This window comes from Lampris incognitus, chromosome 5, assembly GCF_029633865.1.
Source record: "Lampris incognitus isolate fLamInc1 chromosome 5, fLamInc1.hap2, whole genome shotgun sequence".
Taxonomy (NCBI): Eukaryota; Metazoa; Chordata; class Actinopteri; order Lampriformes; family Lampridae; genus Lampris; species Lampris incognitus.
The window spans coordinates 30860854-30885641 of record NC_079215.1 but is presented as its reverse complement, the minus strand read 5'-3'; the positions used below and the strand labels follow the sequence as shown (position 1 = coordinate 30885641).

At 41.1% G+C, this 24788-nt stretch overlaps 1 protein-coding gene across 1 annotated transcript; it reads left to right on the top strand.

Annotated features, from left to right (window-relative positions):
- The first annotated feature begins 16442 nt into the window (after positions 1–16442).
- sgms2a (sphingomyelin synthase 2a) lies at positions 16443–23877 on the top strand. Its single transcript, XM_056280470.1, has 5 exons — positions 16443–16891; positions 17352–17469; positions 18213–18366; positions 19228–19394; positions 23635–23877. Exons 1-5 carry the CDS (start codon positions 16443–16445, stop codon positions 23818–23820), a joined length of 1074 nt encoding a protein of 357 aa, XP_056136445.1. The 3' UTR covers positions 23821–23877.
- Positions 23878–24788: the final 911 nt, after the last annotated feature.

The window sequence follows — 24788 nt, the reverse complement described above, 5'->3', positions numbered from 1 at the left end:
AAGTGACGTTCCCATACCGGTTGATTCATTAAAAACTGTTCCCAAGTCAGTGTGTACTAAAAGCACAACAATGGACAAAATAAACATTCTGTTAAATGTTTATGAAAAGTTTCACGATGCTTTTTTTAATTAAATGACACAGACAGCACGTCTTCCAGTTTTTACTCTAATCTAGAATAATTAACGTTTTTGGGATTAGAAAATACACTAATCAGTTTTGAACGAAAGGCAACCTCTGACATTTTATGATCACATTTTCTTAGCGCGGCGATTAACAGCATGTCGCAATATTTTCGTGTCCAAAATAATGCTCTCTTGCAATACTAAACGGTTGAAAATAAGACGAGGCAAATTGCAAAGGGGCTCAATCACAGCGAATATCCGGTTTGCAGATTTTAGCAACTGTCGCACCGATTTATAAGGAATATGTTAGTTAGAGACCAATACTTGCGTTTATTACAGGATGGTGATATTGTAATGACAGGGGACTTGTGTGTGCCAGAAGGGCTGCAGAAAGCTGCTGGATGGATCTGGGCATATGTGGAGGGAGGAGCGCTCGTTAGCAGACGAGTCCGACCGTCGCTGGTCCATATACCAGTATACAGAATAACACACTCGAGGAGCAACAGGGGAGAAGAGGGACCGGATCAGACCAGGACGCCCATGGACGGCAGGTAGGATGCTATTAATTGTAAGATGGACTTCTGGATCCGTGTCCACTCAATGGGATAGTGCACTGTACTGTGAATTACGATAGGCCTGTAGCCCAAGACGGAATACGTCACATTTAAGTTACTAATGTATTTTGCCCATAGAGAGTTAAAAAAACACCGATATTTTATACTACTCTGATTTTTCATATTAATCTTTGAATATTTAAATAGATAGAAATTATGTTGATTACGACATATTCCAAAGGTTCCCATAGTAAGTTTTTTTATGTCACTACTCGGGCTTTACGTATTAGAATTGAAGAGAATACATTCTAAGGTTGAGTGCTTATTTCACTAAACGACAGCCTCTGGTTGGGTCTTTACCATCAATGAAAACGAAAACACATCACAGGAATCTACAGGTTTTATCTGTAGCCTACAAAATAAGAGTTCAAAACCTAAAATGCAAAACAAATTTACTTTTCAAGTCTCCACATTTTAATGTAAAACTGAATTATATTGGCGTTGCTTGCCTTGATTTCGTTACTGTAATCCCATTGTCCACAGTCTTTCCAAGTGCAGTAGCCCGGCTGCATATGGAAATGGTTTTAATTACAGGAGACACATAAACCGATTGCCTCACCCTGTCGTCTCATAGAACATGGTGTTTTACCTCACGTGTGGGGCCTCTATGCAACTCCTTAAAAGTAAACTTGAAAACCTGTATGCCACACACACAATTACATCTGGGAGGGCTGCTCTCTAATAATGGAAGCCTGGGAGTCTCCTACTACCTCTGACACTGGGTGGATACTGGTGGTAATGTCAGGGTTCCATCCAAGACCCACACATCTTGGACTGCTTCAGTACATGTTGTGATATGCTGTTACTTTTGTTGCTCATAAATCAAAGATTGTCTTTACTATGTATATTGATAACCAGGTATTGATATTGATAACTCTTAGTTCAATGTAGGCACCGAATCCCAAAAGGGAAATTACTAAGTGAGTCCTAAATCATATTCAACAACGGTGCATGTACAGACATAAGTGAAATGAATATATAGCAAATTTAAAACTTTGAAGGACTTCACCAACACCATTCATCACAAACTGTCTCTGTTAGGGGCCACACATAGATTATGATGAAGAGGTGAAAGAGAATGACAACTACTGCTACCACTACTTCTACTACTACTACTACTACTACTACTACTACTATTACTGTTACTGCTAATACTAAAACTGCTACTACAACTATTACTACTAACAGTAAAACTCTGCTAATAGCCACTACTATTACAACCACTGCTACTACTTTTTCTACTTTGACGACATCTACAACTCCTCCTACTACTACAACTATTACTGTTACCACAACAACTACTAAAAAAGTAACAATAATAATAACCAAACAATTATAGAACATTTAAACTTTATTTACATAATAAATGTACATAGAACTTTTATATGTACAGTATTACATACTGTACATAAAAATGAATAAAAATCTATGTACTAAAGAATTATCCTAAAAGTTAAAAAAAAAGAAAGAAATAAGACAACCTACCTATACATAGGATAATGTGAGAGGGAATGTGTGCGTGTTTTATGTGTGTATGTATGTGTGTGTGTATGTGTATGTGTGCATGTGCATGCATGTTTGTGTGTGCATGTACATGTGTGTGCATGTGTGTGCATGTGTGTGTATGTGTGTGCGTGTGTTGTGGGTAGATGTGGCAAAACAGGGTAGAATGGATGGATGGATGGATGGATGGATGGATGCATGGATGCATGGATGGATGCATGGTTGCATACATACATATGGATGTACAGATATAGTAAGAAAGATGGGGTTGGGGTTTGGGGAAGGGAGAAGGGAATGTCTGAGTGTGTCCATGTGAGTGTTGATAAGTGAAGGTGGAGATTAGATGGGGTTGGGATGGGGGACCATTGCTTGTGTACAACAAGTAAAAGGCAAGAGAAAAAGACTACAGTGGAAACATGTAAAATCAAACAAAATAATGTTGTTAATGATGACAACTACAATATTATTATTGTTATTATTATTATTATTAATAACAATAATAATAACAACAACAATAAAATAAATAATGCTAAATAATGAGGATGATCTTCATCACCACAGTAAACAACACTCAAAACTGTTTCCAAGTAAAAGCAAGCCTGAAAAGATAATGTTCATAAATGAGTAATAAATCAATCAGGCACAAACTAGGACATCTAAGGGAAGCTAGTGAATAGGGAATGATAACAGATAAAACTGATCGTTTACAGTCCCGTCAGCTTTAATCAGCACTAACCCTATCTAGTAGTATAGACAGAGATAAAGTCCTGTGACAGCAGGATGATATGGTAAACCATGTCATGCCTTGCTGGTAAATTCCCAATGGTATCCCGTATATAGAGGCATGCTGTTCAACCAGTAGGTTACAGTGAATAGCCTGTAATTCACTCCAGTTCTGGACCGTTGTTTTCGCATTTTGAGAAGTTTAGGTGGTCGAGCATAGCAACTGTCAGTGTTTTACAATCCACACAGGTTGTAAAAAACCTTGGGCTGTATCCCAGAGTGAGCTTCCACGCTCAAGACAAACTTGGATAATTTGTCAGTGTAGTAAACCATGTCTTAACCCAGTGTATTAACCTGTCAGGTTGGTACAATGGGTTTGGACCTGTTAGGAATTTATTGGTATTAGTACTTATAACGGTATCTCCCAGTGTTCAATGTTACCAGTTAACAGTAACCTTTTCCATCATGGAATATAAAGAAAAGATTATTACTGCTAGTAATTGCCATATATCAACAGTACTATCATATTTGATAAATAGAGTGGTGTTATTGTTAGTAACAACCAGATATCAACATAATATGCATAAGAGCAGCATAGTGAATGATGTACTGGAATATGTACAGTAACTTACAACTTTGAAGTTGATACAAGCTTTTAAACAATTTTTCTTTAGAAAATCAGCATGTCAGCACTTTCTGGAAGCATATGTGACCTCTCTTGGCTGATTCTATTGGCCGCTGTAGATAATTACTTGTGTATGTTTGCACTCCATGTGGAACAGATCAGAAACACCAGTAGTGCAGATCATCCAAAGGAATTGAATCGAGTGCAACTGGACTTTGTATATATTCGTGAAGATGTTTCGCCTCTCATCCAAGAGGCTTCCTCAGTTCGTGCCTTTCTGACTAGACCAAGCTAGTCAGCTTGGTCTCTTCACGGATATATACCAAGTCCAGTTGCACTCGATTCAATTCCTTTGGATAACCATGACCTGGATGAATGAGAACATTCACAGACCAGTAGTGCAGATCTTATTGGTCCAGTCAATACCTCCCATTTTGATACTGGTACATTAAAAGTATCGCCTGTCTGTACCCATCCCTAACCATAGTGGGCATCTCATAAATCTAGTGGCCCATTTCATGGTAGGTCAAAGAAAGCTGAGTCAGTTCATCTGGACACGACATTTATTGACAGATACATTTCATCACTCATTTATTCTACTCATGTATACTATTCATAGAGGATTTGGGAATGTTTGCAATCACAGCATTGTAAAATGGCGACAGATGTACTCTTACCCCCCCCCCAGTTCAGGGATGGTCGTTCCCTCTTAAAACAAATGGAGTACACATGGCCACTGAAACTCTAGTTAATGGTCACACCGATATTTGCATATGAAACTGATCGTTGGTTTTGGTCATCATGCAACTGTATTGCTTATAAGGGGTGGGGGTACCTGCAGTCACTTTAGACTAAAGAGGTCACTTAGATGAGTGATGAAATGTATCTGTCAATAAACGTTGTAGCCAGATGAACTGATTCAACCCTCTTTGATTTTCTTACCTGGGTTATTGAGCATGCATGAAGACATTTCACAGTAGGGGTTTGATGATTCCATTGAGAAATCAGTGCTTCAAAAGTGAAGGCACAGCAAGATGGTGAGAGTGTATCCCAAATTTGTGAGATGAGATAAGATCCATCCATCCATTATCCAAACCGCTTATCCTGCTCTCAGGGTCACGGGGATGCTGGAGCCTACCCCAGCAGTCATTGGGCGGCAGGTGAGGGGGACACCCTGGACAGGCTGCCAGGCCATCACAGGGTACAAGTATACAACGAGGGTACAAGATAAGATGTACTTTATTAATCCCCGTGGGGAAATTCACCCTCTGCATTTAACCCATCCCAACACACACACTGGAAACAGTGGGCAGCCTTGTCGCGAGGAGCAGTGGGCAGCTGCAGCGCCCGGGGACCAACTCCAATTCTTCTTTCCATTGGCTTGGTCAGGGGCACAGACGGGATTAACCCCAACATGTATTAACCCTAATATGCATGTCTTTTTGATGGTGGGAGGAAACCGGAGCACCTGGAGGAAACCCACACAGACACGGGGAGAACTTGCAAACTCAACACATAAAGGAACGTGATGCCCAATCATAGATTGAACATGATAGATTGGACATCATCAACAGCCAATGCCACTTGTTACAAATCTCAAATCATTTTGGGTCTTTGTTCTTGGTCCAGTCTGTGCCACATAGACTCCCACTGTGTGAATTGAATACTTTACTTGACGGTAGTGTAGATCCATTGATTGGTTTCTGGACAGGATTATTATTACTCCTATAATGAGTATAAGCTATAAATGATAAAAAGCAATAAAAAACAAAATTATTTGGATTTACAGTCTTTTACTTAAAGATTATTTTTTATCAGTGTATCAAGGATTTGTTCGCTCTCATTCAGTAACACGACCAAGCTGAAAGCTTGTTTTACAGCAAGCACACTAAATGGCTTGTGTCTCTCCTCCCTACAGGGCAGGGTCACTTCTGGAGTGACTTATTTTTAACCCCCTTTTGATGGTGACTGTCCATGTTGTATGAAAAAGAAAATGAGTGGATGGCAAGCGTACCATGTTATTATAAAAGCCCCAAAAATGAGACAGTTTGCTGGTTCCTCTAGAGGAAAATACAGCTTTCATGGCAACTGGGTGGCTTCTCTAGAAATAGCATTGGGCGAGCGGAGCCAAGCAATCCATTACTGTCTGGGAGCATGTGGAATAGGTTTTTCCTGCCAGTTTTCCATCAACACCCATCCCGTTAGACACAGATTGCACTGGCTGGTGGGAAAATAAAGTGTACAGTACATTAGAGAGGACAGAACTAGTGGAAAACTGGTCAAATGGACACAAACTGTTGACCTTCTATGCACTGTACTTTCAGGGCACTCTCAGGGTGAACAAGAAAGAAAGAAGCCACTTTATTTTGTCATTGTAGGTTACAATGAAATTTGCTTTCTGCATTTAACCCATCCTATTGTATGGGAGCAGTGGGCGACTGCAGCGCCCAGGGACCAACTCCAGTTCTTCTTTCCATTGCATTGCTCAGGGGCAAAGGCAGGAATATTAACCCTAACATGCATGTCTTTTTGATGGTGAGAGGAAACCGGAGCACCCAGAGGAAACCCATGCAAACACGTGGAGAACATGCAAACTCCACACAGAAAGGACCTGGGACGGCCTGGGGTTTGAACCCAGGACCTTCTTTATGTGAGGCAACAGTGCTAACCACTGGGCCACTGTGCTGCCCACGGTGGAAAAGATACAACCTTTATGCCTTAGTGCAAAATATTATGGTCACACAGGGCCACCACACTGTCTGCACATATACAATCGGGAGAACCTTGATGATACAGAGTATGGAAATCTTTGAACACTGTACAAAATGAGAAACTTGACAGCAAGTTGGTGAACCTCCATCAAATGTATGGATAGGATTCCCAAAACAGAATGTAGAGTTTCATTCACAAGGCAAAATCATCACAATTTCTCACACTTTACGATGCAGTTCCTATCCCCGAGAGCAATAAAGCTGCAAATGGAGGTCCTCAGCACAGGTAGCATATTTACAGTGACTACAACTGAGCCCTGACTTTGCGAGGTAGGAAAAGCATTATCTTGATAACAACATAAGGGTCATTATCTTAGTATAGGTAATCCTATTTGTCTGTCCTCTCAGAACTCATTTGCCATCTTAGTTATCATTAATTTTCCTGAAAGAGCTTTGATCCAAAATGTCTGTCAAACCTTTTGCTTTCTAGCCATCCATCAGTTACATAACAAAACGTAAACCTGCAAAGGCCTAGTCAGACAGCATTTTATCATAAGCCCCTCGCCATCATAATTACGTTTTCCGGAAAAAAATGGATTCAGATGAAATTGATTCCCTCAGCTGGTGTCTGCCTTGTACACGGACACTCTCTCTCTTTCTTTCTGTTTCATCCATTCTGTAAGTGGCAGGTTTGTTTCTAAGTAAACATGCCGTTCTGTATGTATCCAAAGAGACGGTTATTGAGATGCATCGTGGGGCTGATGGTATGCCGTCAAACCCATTAGCAGAGCTGTTACAAGGGATAGAAGAAACCTTTCAGATGACAATTGCTGTAGAGCTGTAGCTTTCTCAAATCATTAACTGGGAAGGACAGAATAATGTGTTTCAATTCTTGAATAATGTATCGTCCAGTCATGATAATTGCTTTTGGTTCCACTGTATGGAACATTTGACATTTAAATTAAATGTTATATATATTTATATATATGTGTGTGTGTGTGTGTGTGTGTGTGTGTGTGTGTGTGTGTGTGTGTGTGTGTGTGTGTGTATATATGTTTTATTTGAATTCTTTAGCCAATGTGCAATGTGGGCATACCCACAAGCTAGTTGATTGCATAAAATGAAAATGGAGTCAGGTTGGAAAAACTAGGGCATGGTGAGTTAGTTGCATAGTTACTTTTACTTCACTTTGCTTTACTTTATGTGTTAAGAAAATAATAAAACAAACAGACAATCAAAAAACATCTCAAATCATTTTAGTTAAATGAAAGTGATTCGGTGTTCATGAATACATTTTCATAACATTACTCTTCATCTTCACTAGATTATTATGTTTGTGTGTAAGCGTGTGTGTACATTACTGTGCATTCAGTAGTTAATGTTTGATTTTTTTCCCCTGTGTGTGTGTTTGTGTGTGTGTGTGTGTGAGAGAGAGAGAGTGTGTGTGTGTGTGTGTGTGTGTGTGTGTGCATACATGCGTGTTGTGTATCAGCCCTGGAGGAGCTTTACCTGCTTTCATTGCAGCTTCAATCACATTGCTGTGTGACTGTTAGCACAGCTGATGCCTACTTTTTACTACCGGCGCACTGCTAACAGGCTGTGTAACGGATGCTATGTAGTTAGCCACATACGTGGAGTTTGTGGGGAGGCAGGCACCAGGGAGGTACCCCCCCCCAGCGACTGAAATATGTCATGTGGGGAGGCGGGGGGCACCCCCTCCCTCCTAATGGCTGAATTAATGTTATTATATTGAATCGTAAATAGATCCAAGAAAAATATTTACAGTCAGTGATGAGAAAAACGAGGTTTTCATCACTTGTGGTTCTTCATAATGAGGATGACACAACAGAAAAGCTATCACCTGAAAAGATCATGGACTTATATGCAGGACGTATATATCTGACACTGGTTATTAAACAGGCCTTTTTTTCCTGCATCTGTATATATATATATATATATATATATATATATGCGTGTGTGTGTGTATGTGTATATACATATATATATATATATCAATGGTGTTGAGTGCTTGACTAATGAGGAGCGGAATATCAACACAGATACAGGAGAAAAGATTTTAATGCATAGCAGTACAGGCCTGTTTCGTGCGTCTCGCACTCAGCGTTAAAATCTTTTTTCCTGTATCTGTGATATATATATATATATATATATATATATATATATATATATATTACTTGCCTACTGTAACAACAAGCAACACTGTTGCTGATTATTTTCTAATTGTGTGCATGTATGGGCACTATAAGTTGGATATGAGTGAGTATGCCTAGTTCTTAGTTTTCAATTTAACACAAAAGTAGTTCATGGGTACACTAAATATTTTAAAAGGGTACATGGAAAATGAAAACCTATCAGTGTAATCTAAACAAATTGACATTTCACGTAGTTACCAGTGCGCTTCAGTTGTGTGCACTCATGTGAAAGACAAATACCCTACGCAAGCCCATGTGTGATATAGTACAAAGTGGTCAGAAACCGGTTTAATGTGCACTGACATCATTAAAAAACTGTTTGACAACCCCCCCCCCAGCGCAAATGTGAAACACTGCCTATGGTTACCCAAAGTGTGGCTTTACACCTGACTTATTGACCTATATGATCATAAATTATATGTAGATTGATTACTGTACAACCAAAGTAGTCAATATAGGCTAGGTTACCTCCTCCACAGTGGACATACTTCCGATTAAGGATAGAAGGATGTCATTCATTCTCTCTCTCTCTCACTCACTTTCAGTTGCTACTGTATTCAGTAATGTTGTCTAGCGATAGGTTGTTTGTGAATGGGTTTCCTCTTAGAAGCCTACCACAGATCCAGTTATCTTGAGAAAACTGAGATACATATTTGTGAGACCATAGCCTTTCTCATCTTCTGCAGTTGTGTTTGCATCCAGCAATGAAAATACTTCCCATAAATAACCTGTAAAATAAACTAATCAATATGGCCTCATACATCAGTAGATCCAAATACTCACTGTTTTCACTTCTCTAAAAAAAAGAAAGAAGCTCCATCTCTTTCTCTGCTTAAGCCCTTGAACATAGAGGAATGGATTAAAAGTAAACAGAAGTTACTGCATCTCTGTTTCTAATCATTGTGATGTGACATACTTGATACAGTCATGGAAAACTGTAACTGTTTAATTATACTTCTTTTTTTTTGCTTTTCCAACTGACAGGTGCAACATTTATTGAGGCAATTCAGAGACTGATTTCCCCAATCTACGGAATTAAGGTGAGCGGCATTTGGATATAAGATTGCCTTTAATTTGTAGTCCAGTTATTTTTCATGTTAGACATTAAATTGTTGTATGAGTGGACTTCCTGTCAGGGCTCCAGACAGGCTTGACCACGGCATTTTTTCTGCGGTAGAGCCAAATGGTTACCAGGGCCGAATTGTACCGTTCCACACTGCTCCGGACACGTGGGAATGGTTATCGTTTCTTTTTCCATGTGTTGGACTGCCAAAAACAGGACTAGGGAGTACCTGACAAAAACTGCAGTGACGCAGTAGGTCAGTGACTCGGCTCTCAGTTGGAACGCTTTGATTTCTCTTTGCTCCTTCCAACTTATCTTGAATGTTTTGGTCAAACCAGATGTCAGTTACTGCAAGTGTATCCTCCACTGCCCATGACACCATCTCGAGCATAATTATTCCATTCTACCGACCTAGCTGACCTGGAAGAGGATGTAAAGAGACCAGATGAGGAGTCATAAAAGTTACATAAATATGAAACCAATCAGTGAGTCCCTACGTCATTAAGCCATACCACCCGAGCTGTTCTGCTGCACTGAGCAAGGTTATCTAACCGTGCTGAGAAAAGTGTGCTGGGCACGGTTTGTAAGCGTTCCATGCTAAACCGTGTCCCGGTGGAAATGCCATTGGAACTGTTCCTCTCCATGCTCAGAACCATTCGGCTTTGCCATGGAAAAGAGGCTATTGTCCACACAATGGAATCTATTTTCCTGAAACTGGACACAAGCACAAGCACAGCGCGTTGGCACCCATAGGCTCGTCCAATATAGTTGGGTTGGTATGTACACCAATCAGCCAAAACATTAAAACCACTGACAAGTAAGTGAATAACATTGATTATCTTGTTACAATGGCACCTGTCAAGGGGTGGGATATATTAGGCAGCAAGTGAACAGTCAGTTCTTGAAGTGGATGTGTTGCAAGAAGGATAAATGGGCAAGCATAAGGATCTAAGCGACAATGACGGGGGTCAAATTATGATGGCTAGATGACGGGGTCAGAGTATCTCCAAAATGGCAGGTCTTGTGGAGTGTTCCCATTATGCAGTGGTCAGTACTTACCAAAAGCGGTCTGAGGAAGGACAACTGGGTAACCATCGACAGGGTCATGGGCACCCAAAGCTCATTGATGCACATGAGGAGTGAAGGCTAGCCCATCGGGTCTGATCCATAGAAGAGCTACTGTAGCTCAAATTGCTGTAAAGGTTAATGCTGGCTATGATAGACAGGTGTCAGAACACACAGTCTATCACAGCTTGCTGTGCATGGGGCTGTGTAGCCGCAGACCAGTGAGAGTGCCCAAGATGATCCCTGTCTACTGCCGAAAGTGCCTACGATGGGCACGTGAGCATCATAACTGGACTGTTGTTCATCCATCGCAGCGACGAGGACCATCTAGTCATCCTGTAGGAGCCAAATTCTGTGGGTGTGAAGATGGCTGGTCAGTCCAATCTGCACCCTGAATATTCTTTGGCAGTGTGGGCATGGGATAGTGGGAGTAGCTGGAGGGTTGCTGGCATGGTCTTTCCTGGCCTGCCTGCAGCTCTCTGCTGCAGCAATCCTGGCAGCGTCATATGTGTTTGCACCATTTCGGACAACTGCACGCCACTCTCCTCTGTTCAAAGCTTTCTGTTCCCATGTATCTTAGTTGATGGTGAAGGCCTTTAACGAAACCTTCAAGGTGTCTTTGAAATGCTTGTTTTGAGCACCATGGGAGCGTTTGCCTTGCTTGAGTTTGCCATGTAACACTTTCTCTGGGAGCCGGTGGTCTGGCATGCGAACTACGTGGCCCACCCAATGAAGCTGTGATTGCATGAGGATGGTGTGTATACTCAGCAGTCTTGAGTGAGTGAGGACCTCTGTGTCAGGGATCTTGTCATACCACTTTATGCCAAGAAGTTTTCTGAGGCATATGGTGTGAAAGTGGTTTAGTGTTTTTGCATGGCGTTTGTAAACTGTCCATGTTTCGCAGCCATAAAACAGTGTGGTGAGAACGATGGCCTGATATACTTTAATTTTTGTCTCCTGGGTGATGCCTCTCCTGTTCCACACATTCTTGTGGAGTCTGCCAAAAGCAGTACTTGCTTTAGCAAGTTGTGCGGTCATCTCTTCATCAGTGGTGACATATCTGGAGAGAGAACTGCCCAGGTAAGTGAATCTGTCAGCCGCATTTAATCAATGCCCATTTATATAGATGTTGGGTACATTGTATGGCTTGCCTGGAGCTGGCTGATGAAGTACTTCAGTCTTTTTTATGTTGATGGTGAGGCTGAAGTTGTTGCAAGCCTCTGCAACCATCAATGATCATCAAAGATCCACAACCATCAATGATCATTAAAACAGCAACCATCAACGATCAGAACTGGACTATGGAGCTATGGAAGAAGGTGGCCTGGAATCACGTTTTCTTTTAAATCATATGGGCCAGGTGCGTGTGCGTCGTTTACCTGGGGAAGAGATGGCACCAGGATGCACTTTGGGAAGAAGGTAAGCTTGCAGAGGCAGTGTGACTCTCTGGGCAATGTTCTGCTGGGAAACCTTGAGTCCTGTCCTGACATTCATGTAGATGTTACTTTTAGATGTACCACCTACCTTTGCTACCTTTGCCACCTATACCTTTGACTATGATGACCCCTGTCCACCGTGCTTTCGGAGGTGGACAGGGGTCATCATTGGCACTCTGACTGGTCTGTGGCTACACAGCTCCATACACAGCAAGCTGTGATGCACTGTGTTCTGACATCTGTCTATCATAACCAACATTAACACATTCAGCAATTGGAGGTACAGTAGCTCTTCTGTGGGATCGGACTAGATGGCCTAGCCTTTGCTCACCACACACATCAATGAGCCTTGGATGCCCATGACCCTGTTGCCGGTTCACCAGTTGTCCTTCCTTGGACCACTTTTGGTAGGTACTGACCACTGCATACCAGGAACACCCCACAAGACCTGCTGTTTTGGAGATCCTCTGACCCAGTCGTCTAGCCATCATAATTTGGCCCCCGTCAAAGTCGCTCAGATCTTTATGCTTGCCCATTTTTCCTGTTTCCAACACACCAACTCAAGAACTGACCGTTCACTTGCTGCCTAATATATCCCACCCCTTGACAGGTACCATTGTAATGACATAATCAATGTTATTCACTTACCTGTCAGTGGTTTTAATGTTTTGGCTGATCGGTGTATATATATTGGAAATTTGGTTGATCAGAGACACAAGTGCAACCCTGGTGTAGTGTGGTGCAAGTGGAGCTAGAGCATGCTTCGACTTCGGCCAATCAAATCAGCTCCTCTCATACCCTTTAAATGTGTAAATGTGTAAAGTATTGTCATTTTCAAGATGAATGAAGAGGGAATCCGATTAGAACAGCTCCGCATTCCTACTCGGTTAAATATGAAATCCAGCAGCCAAAATTCTTTCCATTTGGCTACCGTCGTCCAATTATATTCTCCCTTCCAATAGATTGTGATGAAACAAAATATATGTCATTTGAAACAGCACTAAAGAAGATCATTATTAAAAAGCCTGGCTGAAATAAAATACAAACTGACTTCAGTTTTGTCACATTGTGCGCAAGCCTACAGGGATTGACGATAAAAAAAAAGCCTGACAGAGGAGAGGACTCGATCCATGACTCAGTAAACAAAAACAAACAAAAAAAATTATCTCACCCCATCCTGTTCACAGGATGAAACTGACTCCTGTCCAATGGGAATTGTGTGGGATTCTGGACCAGTTGTCAGGCTCTAGTATTGAAAATTTGTATTGATGGAATGTGGATTGGACCAGACAGACCTTCACTTTGCCAAGTTAGGCTGAATGTTCTGTGTATCATGATGAGCACAAATTTTCTTTAATTCACATCAAATTAAACAGCTACATATCAACATTTTTTTCTGATTAGCTTATTGGGAACTTTGCGTTCAGTTAGTTTCTGCTACTGGTTCAATTACTTATTTCTGTGGGGTGAGGTATATACGTTAACATCAACTAATCCACATTTGGATAGATGTTCCCATGTGTCCTTGATTTGACTGCTGCATGAAAATAGCTCTTAGAGTGGGCGTAGGTGGAGTTGCAATTGCAAGGCAAAATGGATACCAAAATTGTCCTGTTCCAGTGGATCTGCATGAACACACCCCCAGCTGCACTACCCCACCCATCTCACCGCAGGCGGGTGTCTTTCGAGTCACAAAATTACCAACCGGGTGCAGGTGGGGAAAATTCACCTTGCACTCAAGGAAATTGCTAATCAGCCTGACTTTGCGTCAGATATGTATCAAAAAGCACCAACATTGTCTACATGCACAAATTTATGTGAAATATCACACGCAGAAGTACTTGGCAATCAATTCTTTTTTTCCCCCAGAAATCAAAGTTGTGCACTTATCATGATACTGAGAACAGACGATTAAAAATGAATTATTAGCTCAGCATATTTTTAAGTTTTCAATTGATAAGGTGTCTGAAGTGTTGTTGTTATACTGTCCACAATGAGAGTGCTGTGCATTTTGCAAATACTTTTCAGTGTCCCATACATCCTGACAGCTGCAACACCAAGACTCCGTTGATGATGAACGCACAAGCAGTCTGGGCTCTTCTTGTCGCTCCACATTTTCCATTTGAAAAAAAGCTTTCAGTTTTCAATATATTTTTACATTGCAAATAAAGCAACCAAATGTTGAACAAAACTTCACAAAAAAACAAAAACAAAAAACCATGCCCTGTGCTTTTTACCTCTTGCTAGAAAGCAACAAAACCAAATCCTGATTGCGTGTAGGAAAATGTACTTATCAGATTGGACAGAAACCAGCAATAATGCATTTCTAAACCAGCTTTTTTTAGCCACTTTTCCATGTGAAAGGGCTTTTTTGATGTTGTGGCGCTCCATAAAGGACATTTATTTCAGACGAACCGTTCCAGTGGTGGGAACTCAGCTGTTGCCATGACCCTGAGAACAGTGCAGGGTGTTGTTTGAAAGGTAGGCTAACCTGTCATGAGAAAGAAATGGATGGCCATCACTCTCCCCATGTCTCAGATGGTACATTTGAAGATAAGTGTTTGGTGTGCCCTTCAGTTCGTAGAGATACTCTGATCACATGAAAGTCAGTTAGGTTAACGGCTAACATAATTTTTGGACCACTGTGGAGCTGTTAGCCTGGACATTTTGCGAGTGATAACATCTCTGGGTGAATGTGCACTAAAAATATGAAGGGCAAGAGTGATTGTTTTATCTCCACTAGTGTAATGGGTAGTCAGTGTTCACAGGCTAAAAGGGATCACAAATGATGTGATGAAGTGTCTGTGCTACTACATAAAATCAAGTAATACAGGGACAATCATTGGCATGATTTTAATGACCATGTCATTACAATCCCAAATTATTCACGAGGCTCTAAGAAAATAACATTTTTTGATAAAAAAAACAAAAAACAAAACCTAAAGTCGTTTTTCATTTAGAAAGAACACTTCCCCACAAATTTGAGATTGCCAGAATGTATGAACTGGAATGTATGCGGGCCCTGAGATATACTGGTGATGGAACATGAGCGTCTTCCTGTCTACTGTCTAATATCTGCTGAGATAGCCCCCAGACCCTTGAACCTGATTTGGACGATGCTAAATTTAATGACCATCAGAATACATTTGTAGACAATATTTCAAGCCTGTGAATTTAATTTCAGCAGATAGTAGTGGAAAACCCATTGTTGGTTACATCTACAATTCTGAAAATTTTCAAGGTGAAAACCTGTACATCAAACCAGTACAGGGTGGCATGGTGGCCCAGTGGTTAGCGCTGTCGCTTCACAGCAAGAAGGTCCTGGGTTCAAACCCTGGAGTTGTCCAACCTTGGGGGTCATCCCAGGTCGTCCTTTGTGTGGAGTTTGCATGTTCTCCCCGTGTCTGCAATGGGTTTTCTCCGGGTGCTCCTGTTTCCTCCACCATCAAAAAGAAACATGCATGTTTAGGGTTTATACTCCTGTCTGTGCCCCTGACCAAGGCAATGGGAAAAGAACTGGAGCTGGTCCCCAGACGCAGCATGAAGGTGGCAGCCCACTGCTCCTAGCTACATGTTACACTTCTCTGGCTTGAGAACATGTATACAGATAAGTATTCCTGCAAAACAGGGTAAAAATAAATAATCAGGCAATGCAGTGTTTCCTGGTTCAGCGTTCCTCAGCATTGTAAGGAAATCGCGAAGGTCCGTCAGTCCTTGGGGGTGGGGCGGCAAAAGCACCACACTGCCACCTCCTGGCGAGGCTGAAACCTTACCAGTCCCTGTATTACAGCAAAGGGAGTATTATTGCCATAATGGCTCACAGTGGAATAAGAAGCATATTATTAATATAATAATGATATAACCAAAGAAAATAAATAAACAACATAACAACATACATTACATACATTACATGTGACCACACATATTGTGGGCATCACATACACAGATCACAGCTAGGATGGTTTAAATTGCAGTAACTGAATTTACCCAAGGGGGTTAATAAAGGAAACTTAAAACCAGTTTTTGGTGCTTTAAAAAGATCAGAATGATCTGACGCCATTCTAGGATATTCTGTCTTGACCAGCTATGATCACCATTAGTTGTAACAGAGGTATGGTTGCCACTGCTATCTGATGACCTTTTTGTTAAAAAAACAAAAACAAAGCAAACATAAATGTTTCTTCTCCATTCAAACAGAAATGCATTATATGGAAAATGTATAACCATCTAGTAGTGACCAGGCCCTCTGGCGGTCAGAAAGCTATGTTTTAACCTATCCTTTTCTCTCATGGCAGTCAAGCTGAGGACAGGTCGAGAGAGGCCGCCATTTGCCCAGACACAGAGGTGAGCAGATCTGGTTGCACAGATGGCATCACAGGAGCTCCTGGATGAGCGGGACCATGCCCCTGAGAATATAAACCCAGCTATGGAGGGTGATCCTCCGCCCAACAGTGGTAAAGCCTGTCCTGTACACAACCCTGCCACGGAGGATACCAAGCGGGGCTTCCGGAAAGGAATAGGGAGGCACAGGGACTACGTGAAGATCTCTGTGCCTGACTCCAAGGTCAAACGTCTGCCCATGGAGTGGTGGAAGACAGCTATCGCATTTTTTTATGCTGGTTTCAACTTGGTTCTGACAACGGTTATGATCACAGTGGTGCATGAGAGGGTCCCACCCAAAGAGAACAGCCCACCACTCCCTGATAAATTTTTTGACTATATTGACCGGGTCAAGTGGGCATTTACAGTAACTGAGATCAACGGCATTGTTCTGGTGACCATCTGGATTATCCAGCTTTTCTTCTTCAGATACAAGTAAGACTCAATGGTACCATGTTGTCTAGCCAATAAATCTGAAATACTGCAGATTTATATTTACTATACATATCACAAAGATATTACAAATGTTTTGTTATTTTCTCATATGGCTCTCACACTAAAAATAGATAATAGAACATTTATTTTCAGACAGACATAGCATTACAAACAATAATTTGTTTACTGACATGTTCAATTTCTGAAGCATAATGTTATGTGCTTAAATCCAGGTGCTGCTCTATTACAAAACCACTATAAACCAGGGGTGAAGTGGTCTCTGACATGATAATAGGTCATCCCATAGTGCAAGTGAATGCACACCCAGCTATTTGGGACATTACACGATTTGAGAATATATCAGCCACTCTATACTATGGGACAGGCAAGTCTTTGTAACCTGTGGGCAACCATACCTACACACCTAGTTCACTGGGCCTTTCACGTTGTCCACTTGCAGGTCAATAGCCAGCAGACGGTTCTTCTTCCTGATTGGCACCCTGTACCTTTACCGCTGTGTCACCATGTACATCACTACCCTGCCTGTGCCTGGAGTGCACATGACTTGTGCACCTAAAGTGAGTAATATGCCATCAGTCAGAATGGGCATCAGCTGTGGTAGATAAACCATTTGCTCCTGTGCACCCTCTGGAATACATCTTGCACAGCTACGCTCGAGAGGCAGCAGTAAAAAGCCATTTTGACTCTTATTACCTGCAGACACCAATAATATTGAGGTGCATTGTGAGTGTGATCAAAAATAGTTCCCTCTTGTAGTTGTTTGCTGGGCTGGGCTGGGCTGGGCTGGGCTGGGCTGGGCAGTGCAGAAAGCGCTGAGGCTATGCAGTTGAATTGATGTTTAGTGTAAAAAAGAAAAAGTTCCCATGTAATTGAAATGCCTCAGACAGTGTAATAAACTTTTGTACTCTTGCAAATAATGTATCTTTTCCAGTTACCAAAGCAACAGGAACAAAGGAATCAGATTCGCTTGCATCTGGTTTAGGATGCACGTTAAACTATCTACCGTTCCTCTCATCTGTCTTGTAACTGTTTTCAACCACATTTCCCCCGCCTCCTGCCTCTATCTTTCACCATATGCTACTGGTCCACTCACTGTCACTGTTTCTTTTTTGAAAGGTTATTTATCTCAATTCTTCATTCTACGCTGTTTGATCTAAAATAGCATAGAATGAAAAATTGAAAGACTGGGTTGGAGGGTTGGGACACTTTACGTTACAGTTTCTGCTTCATCTATGTGATACGTATACTAACTGTATACTAACAGGATGCCCACACGTTCTATGTTTGTCTCTTCTTTCAGTTGCATGGAGATTCACAGGCCAAGATCCAGCGTATTCTCCAGCTGATCTCAGGTGCAGGTCTGTCCATGACAGGCTCCCATCTGATGTGTGGAGACTTCCTCTACAGTGGCCATACTGTAATGCTCACCCTCACCTACCTCTTCATCAAGGAATGTGCGTAATGAAGTCCATGCTTGTAACATCGACTTTAATTATCCATTTAAAATTAGCTCCAGTTTTTACTGTCTTGCGGGATTTTGATCATGAAACTAAACCCAATGCAGGTCCAATTGTAAATGCTTCTGCACATCATTGTCTTTGCCACTTAATTGGTTATTTTGTGGCAAATTCTCTATTGGAGATGTTGTGATAAGAAGACATTTTAGGGTTTAGTGTAATCAGTTGTGTTTCTCCCTGAAAATATGTGATTAACTCCAGATCATACTTTGGCAGTATTATCCTATTATATTCATATTGTATCCATACTGTATCAATCGAGCTCTAACATCCACCATACAATTTTATTTTTTTCTTGCTGAGTCATAAATTTTGAATACTACTTTTTATTACATTGTTACCTGCCACATTCAAGCCCTTGCATGCACAAACTTGCTCAGCTAATATACCATTTCTGTTTGTATATGTTACATAAGGACCACCCAGGTCTTGGTACAATTAACTGGCAAGTACTGCAAACCAGCTTTCTTTACCATCTGTTATCCTTCTAAAGAGACCATCTGTCGACAATCACCCAAATATGTTGACAAGACAACACACCCATCAACAGCCAAAGCTGACAAAATCTTAAAACAGTTTTTGGTCACTGGAAATGTCAACTGCAGTATATGGTTTGGACAGACTTTTACAAGTGGTGGTGGAGTGGTGTTTTTGTCACAGAGAATCCATCTGTGTTATCATGGGATATCCAAAGCCATTTTCTGGACAGCTGGAATACCGACAGATTTGCCAGAATGCATCATTTGAGGGGCAAGGTGGCATCTCGACTCACATTGCTCTCTCTTTCCCTCTCTGCAGACTCGCCTCGGTCTTTCTGGTGGTACCACCTGATGTGCTGGCTGCTGAGTGCTGTCGGGGTGGTGTGCATCCTGGTGGCCCATGAACACTACAGCGTGGATGTGGTCGTTGCCTACTTCATCACCTCTCGTCTCTTTTGGTGGTATCACACCATGGCAAACTTACAGGTGAGAAGACAGAGCTGGGGACAAGAGTCACATGTTGGGCTCTACATGTTTGGTCTATAAAAGAGAGAGAGGAATGAAAAAAACAGTCGCGTTACAGGCAAAGCTTAGGGCTCCTGTCTCATCTGAGCCTCCTAACACCATGTTTACATAAGTGAGAGTACACTTAAGAGTTCTCATCCACATCTTAGTGTCTGCCTGGTGATATATGGCCCTTTTGCTAAAACAGCTAAAAGAGCTAAATGTCAACACAAGAATCCATTACATTTTTTGTGTAAAGTAAATGGGTTATCTGTGTATTTTTTATGGTAAGGGCATATATATTTAGACAGTGTGTTTAAATTCCCTGCTTGTTAGTCTGGGTGGTTCGGTGTTACATTTCAGATTGGCTATCCACCCCCTCTGCTGGCCAAATCGGTGAAAGACTTGACCTCGGCTTATTGTAATGCTAAAATCATCATTGAACTTAGATCCTGAAACTTTTGTTAATACTATATCTTTATTCATTATTGTTTTGATTAAAATGCATAACCTGTACATTTCAAATTCTGCAAGCGTCCACTTTGGTAGCGCCTGAGTAGCCGAATGGTTATTGCACATACCACACAGTTGCAAAGGTCGCCGGTTCGAATCCAGCTGGTGACCTTTGTTGCATGTCTTACCCCCCCCCCCCCACATCGCCATTTCCTGTCTGCCTCCACTATCACTATCTAGTAAAGGGATAAAATAATAATAATAAAAAGTTTCCACTTTGGAACAGATCCAGTTATGTGGCTTGTGCAATGACTGAGGTACTGACAAATAAAAAGGATGGCCTCAGAATTTAATGGGAAAATTAGATATTTTTTTTTTTAGCAGTTCCTCTGGTTTTCTAATCAGATACAAAAATAACAGTACAATATTTGGCCTTTGACTACCATCCGACTAGGCCCCCACCTATTACTCAGAATGTAAGTGTAATTTATTACATATTAAAGCATTATGTCAAAGCAGGTTTCTGTTCCTTTTTTTTTTAATTTCGGCAGACTAGCCAAATGCTTTTTCAAATTCTGATACTGACTGATTAACTTCTTTCTCAAGATATTTTCCCTCCCTTTATTGCTTTGTAGCTCAAAAGTTCAGTGTTAACAAACCTCGCTACTATTGAGTAAGGATAACTGAAATTAAATTGTCATCGGATGGTGACAAATCTAGAGTCAAAGTCCCGAGACTTACAATGCATTTAGAGTCTTTAGAGAATTAGGGATCTTTTGGTATCTAAATGAGTGGAAACCTTTGGAGCCATTTAGTGCAGAATATGTGCATGTCCTCCCCACATTACGTGGCTTATATTCTACTTCCTATGGCCCTTCATCATGGTAAATGCCTTTTTTTTAATGCCTCTACAAACATGTTCTGACACTTCATAAATGACCGCAGAATGAGCTCACATCTTCTCCTTAAATATTTAACTTTGCGGCCAACATTTGTTACTGTTGTCAGCAAGGCACTATGATGATCTGAAAGGCTGAAACCTAATTGCTTGGGACCTGATATCTGCGACATCATCATAAATAAGCCTGCATTCCCCAGCCTTTCACAGGTCAAATAAACCTTGACATCCTCTTCCCTTCAAATACTTAGTCTGCCCAATGCAATGCAATAATTGGAAAATACTTATATGGCAGCTGCATTGCAGAGATTTGTTTTTCTACAAAGAAAAAAAATGCTTTTATGTATCTGGAAGTTTGCATTGCACATTTAAAGTAAAAATGTATTGCAGGGTGTCTGGGTAGCACAGCGGTCTATTCCATTGTCTACCAACAGGGAGATTGCCGGTTCAAATCCCCATATTACCTCCAGCTACAGACACCATTGGTCGTGTCTGCGGGTGGGAAGTCGAATGTGGGTATGTGTCCTGGTCACTGCACTAGTGCCTCCTCTGGTCAGTCAGGGCACCTGTTCAGGGGGGAGGGGTAACGGGGGGGAATAGTATGATCCTCCCATGCACTACGTCCTCCTGGTGAAACTCCTCACTGTCAGGTGAAAAGAAGCAGCTGGCGACTCCACGTGTATTGGAGGAGGCATGGGGTAGTCTGCAGCCCTCCCCGGACCAGCAGAGGGGGTGGAGCAGTGACCGGGAAGTGCTCGAAAGAGTGGGGTAATTGGCCAAGTACAATTGGGAGAAAAAAAGGGGGGGGGGTATTACAAAATGAATCCATATTTTACCCTGTATACTTGTGGGTTTTCTGGCCCAATAAATTTGATGATGACTGTCTTTTCAGGCAGATTTTTATCCTCACACACACACACACACACACACACACACACACACACACACACACACACACACACACACACACATATATATATATATATTAAATTAAATTCAAAACTTTATTGCAGACTCAGGGTCCATAACAGACAAAGACAAATAGGTAAAAGACAAACCCTAGACAATACACAGAGTAAACACAATAAAATAACATAAATGGAACAAATCAGTGTGTTATAAGAAGGCAGCTATACCAATGGCCCCACTGCCGGGATTGGTAGCATGTGGCACCAAATCTTATATTAGTTAAACTCTTGATGATTACATTATCAGAGTCATTCAGCCAGCAAATAAATGCATACATGAGCCTGAAAGGTACTGACTCCTGCAGCCACAAACATATCGCTTGCACTACACCAGCTAGGTCTTTTTAGTAGTATTCTCATAGCATCATTATAAGCTACTCGAAGCCTCTGTAAGCTTGCTTTTTTATAGTTTGACCACAGGTGTGCAGTATAAAGTAGTGTACAATATGCTCTGAACAGAGACATCTTCACACTAACTGAACACATACCAAACTTGCATGACAGAGTGTTTGCTTGTGCATACATCATGTGGCATTGCCTATAAATATCATCATCGTGTGTCATTTTTCAGTAATATAGTGCCCAAGATATTTCACCTTATTACATACCACAAGATTATTATCAGACAATTTAAAATCAGGAAATTTTAGATGATTGACCTCTTTGGTTCTGCAGATCATGACAACACTCTTACTAGCATTGTATTTGATATCATGCTCCACACCATACACAGAACATACGTATATCAAGGAGCTGCTGGAGACCAGCGCTACATGGACTAAGAATGACAAGGTCATCTGCATACATAATATGGTTAACCAAGATATTACCATTCATGCACCCAATGTTACAGGCTTTCAGCTGCTTGGACAAATCATCAATATATAAATTGTAGAGAACTGGAGACAGAATTCCCCCTTGTCTGACACCATTGCTAATCCCAAATGGGGCTGAAACACTATTACCCCACATCATTTGCATAGTCTGGTGGGCATACCAATAAGCCAGAATTCTCACAATGTATTTAGGGACCCCTCTTTGACTCAATTTAACAAACAACTTTCTATGATTAACATGATCAAAAGCTTTAGAAGCATCAATAAAACACATAAGAACCGATGAGTTTTGGCCTCTGTATTTGTTTACAATTTCCTTTTAAGGCATATATAAATAAGTCAGTGCCATGTCTAGCTTTAAAACCAAACTGGTTATCTGTGGAGTTGACAAATTCATGCACTCTTTCCAGCAGTGTTCTTTTTAGGACTTTTGACAGTATGCTGGCTAGAGCTATAGGCCTGTAGTTATCTAGGCTGCATACTTTACCAGCTTTGTCCTTAATGACTGGCACTAACAGTACAGACAACATTGAGTCTGGTAACAAGCCATGGACCATAAAGCCAGTAAAACAGATAGCAAGGAGAGGAGCTATCCTTGGACTGGCATATTTAAGGTGTTCAGAAGTAATATGATCTAAGCCACTTGCCTTGTTAACAGACAGCTTGTGTATAGCTTGCTTGGTACACCTCGTGTGACATGATCACCACTGAATCATCACTCTCAATATTGTCCACCTTATACAGATCACTGTGGACACAATTGAATAAGGTACTATAATGCTGTCACCATAACTCAGCAATATTGTCTGTACCGGAGATACCATGAACAGTGCATGGTAGAGATGTTTTACAGTTGTTGAGAGCTCTCACTTCTTTATATATATATATATATATATATATATATATATATATATATATATATATTCCCTACTATCCTCTAAACTCGTGTTTCTTGCTTTGTGGTTTTGTGTGCTGAGGGATCAGTGTCCCAAACCAAATTCCATGTATGCCTGAATGTACTTGGTGAGTAAAGGATTCTGAATTTGATCTGAATCTTCTCTCAACAGACCCTAAAATGCTCACCCAACAACTACCTCACCAACACCTGGTGGAACCCCGTCTTCAACTTCTTTGAGAGGAATGTGCAAACGTCGGTCCCCTGTTCCTACAGCTGGCCCTTTACCTGGCCTCCGGCCTGCTTTAAGAACCCTTGTAAGAAGTATTCTATGGTGCAGAGCACCCGCGAGGAGTAGCAGCACCCATCGCCCTAACAAGGCATTCACCACTATTGTTGCTTGAACATCCAGCAGGTAGGTATTTCAGAGCAGTATTAATGGCCTACTGGATGAGAAGATGTCTTGACCAAATATTTTCTCCGCGTTGATGACATTCCATGGAAAATATTTAACATTTATTACGCAATGGTCTCGTAAAAAACAAAAAAACCTTTCAATGTTAACTGGAGGAAGGACATTCCGTATTGCCTGTGTGTGCTTTATTTTCATTTTAATTTATTAATGAGGTCAAGGTCTTATGAAGTCGTGAGAAATTATGACAGGATTCTTTTTTCATCCACGTTAATTTAAGAAGTTGAAGGACTGTTCATGACCACCGACCAGTATGTTTGCTTCAGCAGTGTCTGTAAGGCTTTTACCTCGATGTGATATCAGCATATTCAGATCACAAGGTGCCTTAGAAGTAGTGTGTTTGTTACTCGTTAGCAATTATTAGGAGACCACTATATTATGTCTTGGTTCCATTTTTTCCTTACCTGTTTTCAGATTTTATCAGTTTTGTACTTTTTAATATCCCCCTGTGTGTATAAATCTGTAGCTTCAACATTGTGGAGTTATATTAAAGCTTAACAATATCAAATATTTTACTGTGTTATCTGTTCATAATAACTTAAATTTACTGTTTTGACAAAAAATGCAATTTTGTGATACCAGCTAATATTGCCATGTGAATTAACCAGAACTGATGCCACAAGTTGCATGGTACTGCAAGAACTAAAGTGAGCCAATCAAGTTTACTAGGTAGCTTTACTGTAAATATTAAATTTGGGACTAGTGTGTGTGTGTGTGTGTGTGTGTGTGTGTGTGTGTGTGTGTGTGTGTGTGTGTGTGTGTGTGTGTGTGTGGACTTGAATCACTGTGATTTTGCCTGAGGTCTGACTCAAATCCTTAATTTGATGACTTCAGGCTCAATTTGAAAAACAGTA

Coding starts and splice junctions, on each gene's coding strand:
- sgms2a (XM_056280470.1), top strand. CDS start 16,443: ATGGCATCACAGGAGCTCCTGGATGAGCGGGACCATGCCCCTGAGAAT. Junction 16,892..17,351: donor CTTTTCTTCTTCAGATACAA/GTAAGACTCAAT, acceptor GTCCACTTGCAG/GTCAATAGCCAGCAGACGGT. Junction 18,367..19,227: donor CTACCTCTTCATCAAGGAAT/GTGCGTAATGAA, acceptor CCCTCTCTGCAG/ACTCGCCTCGGTCTTTCTGG.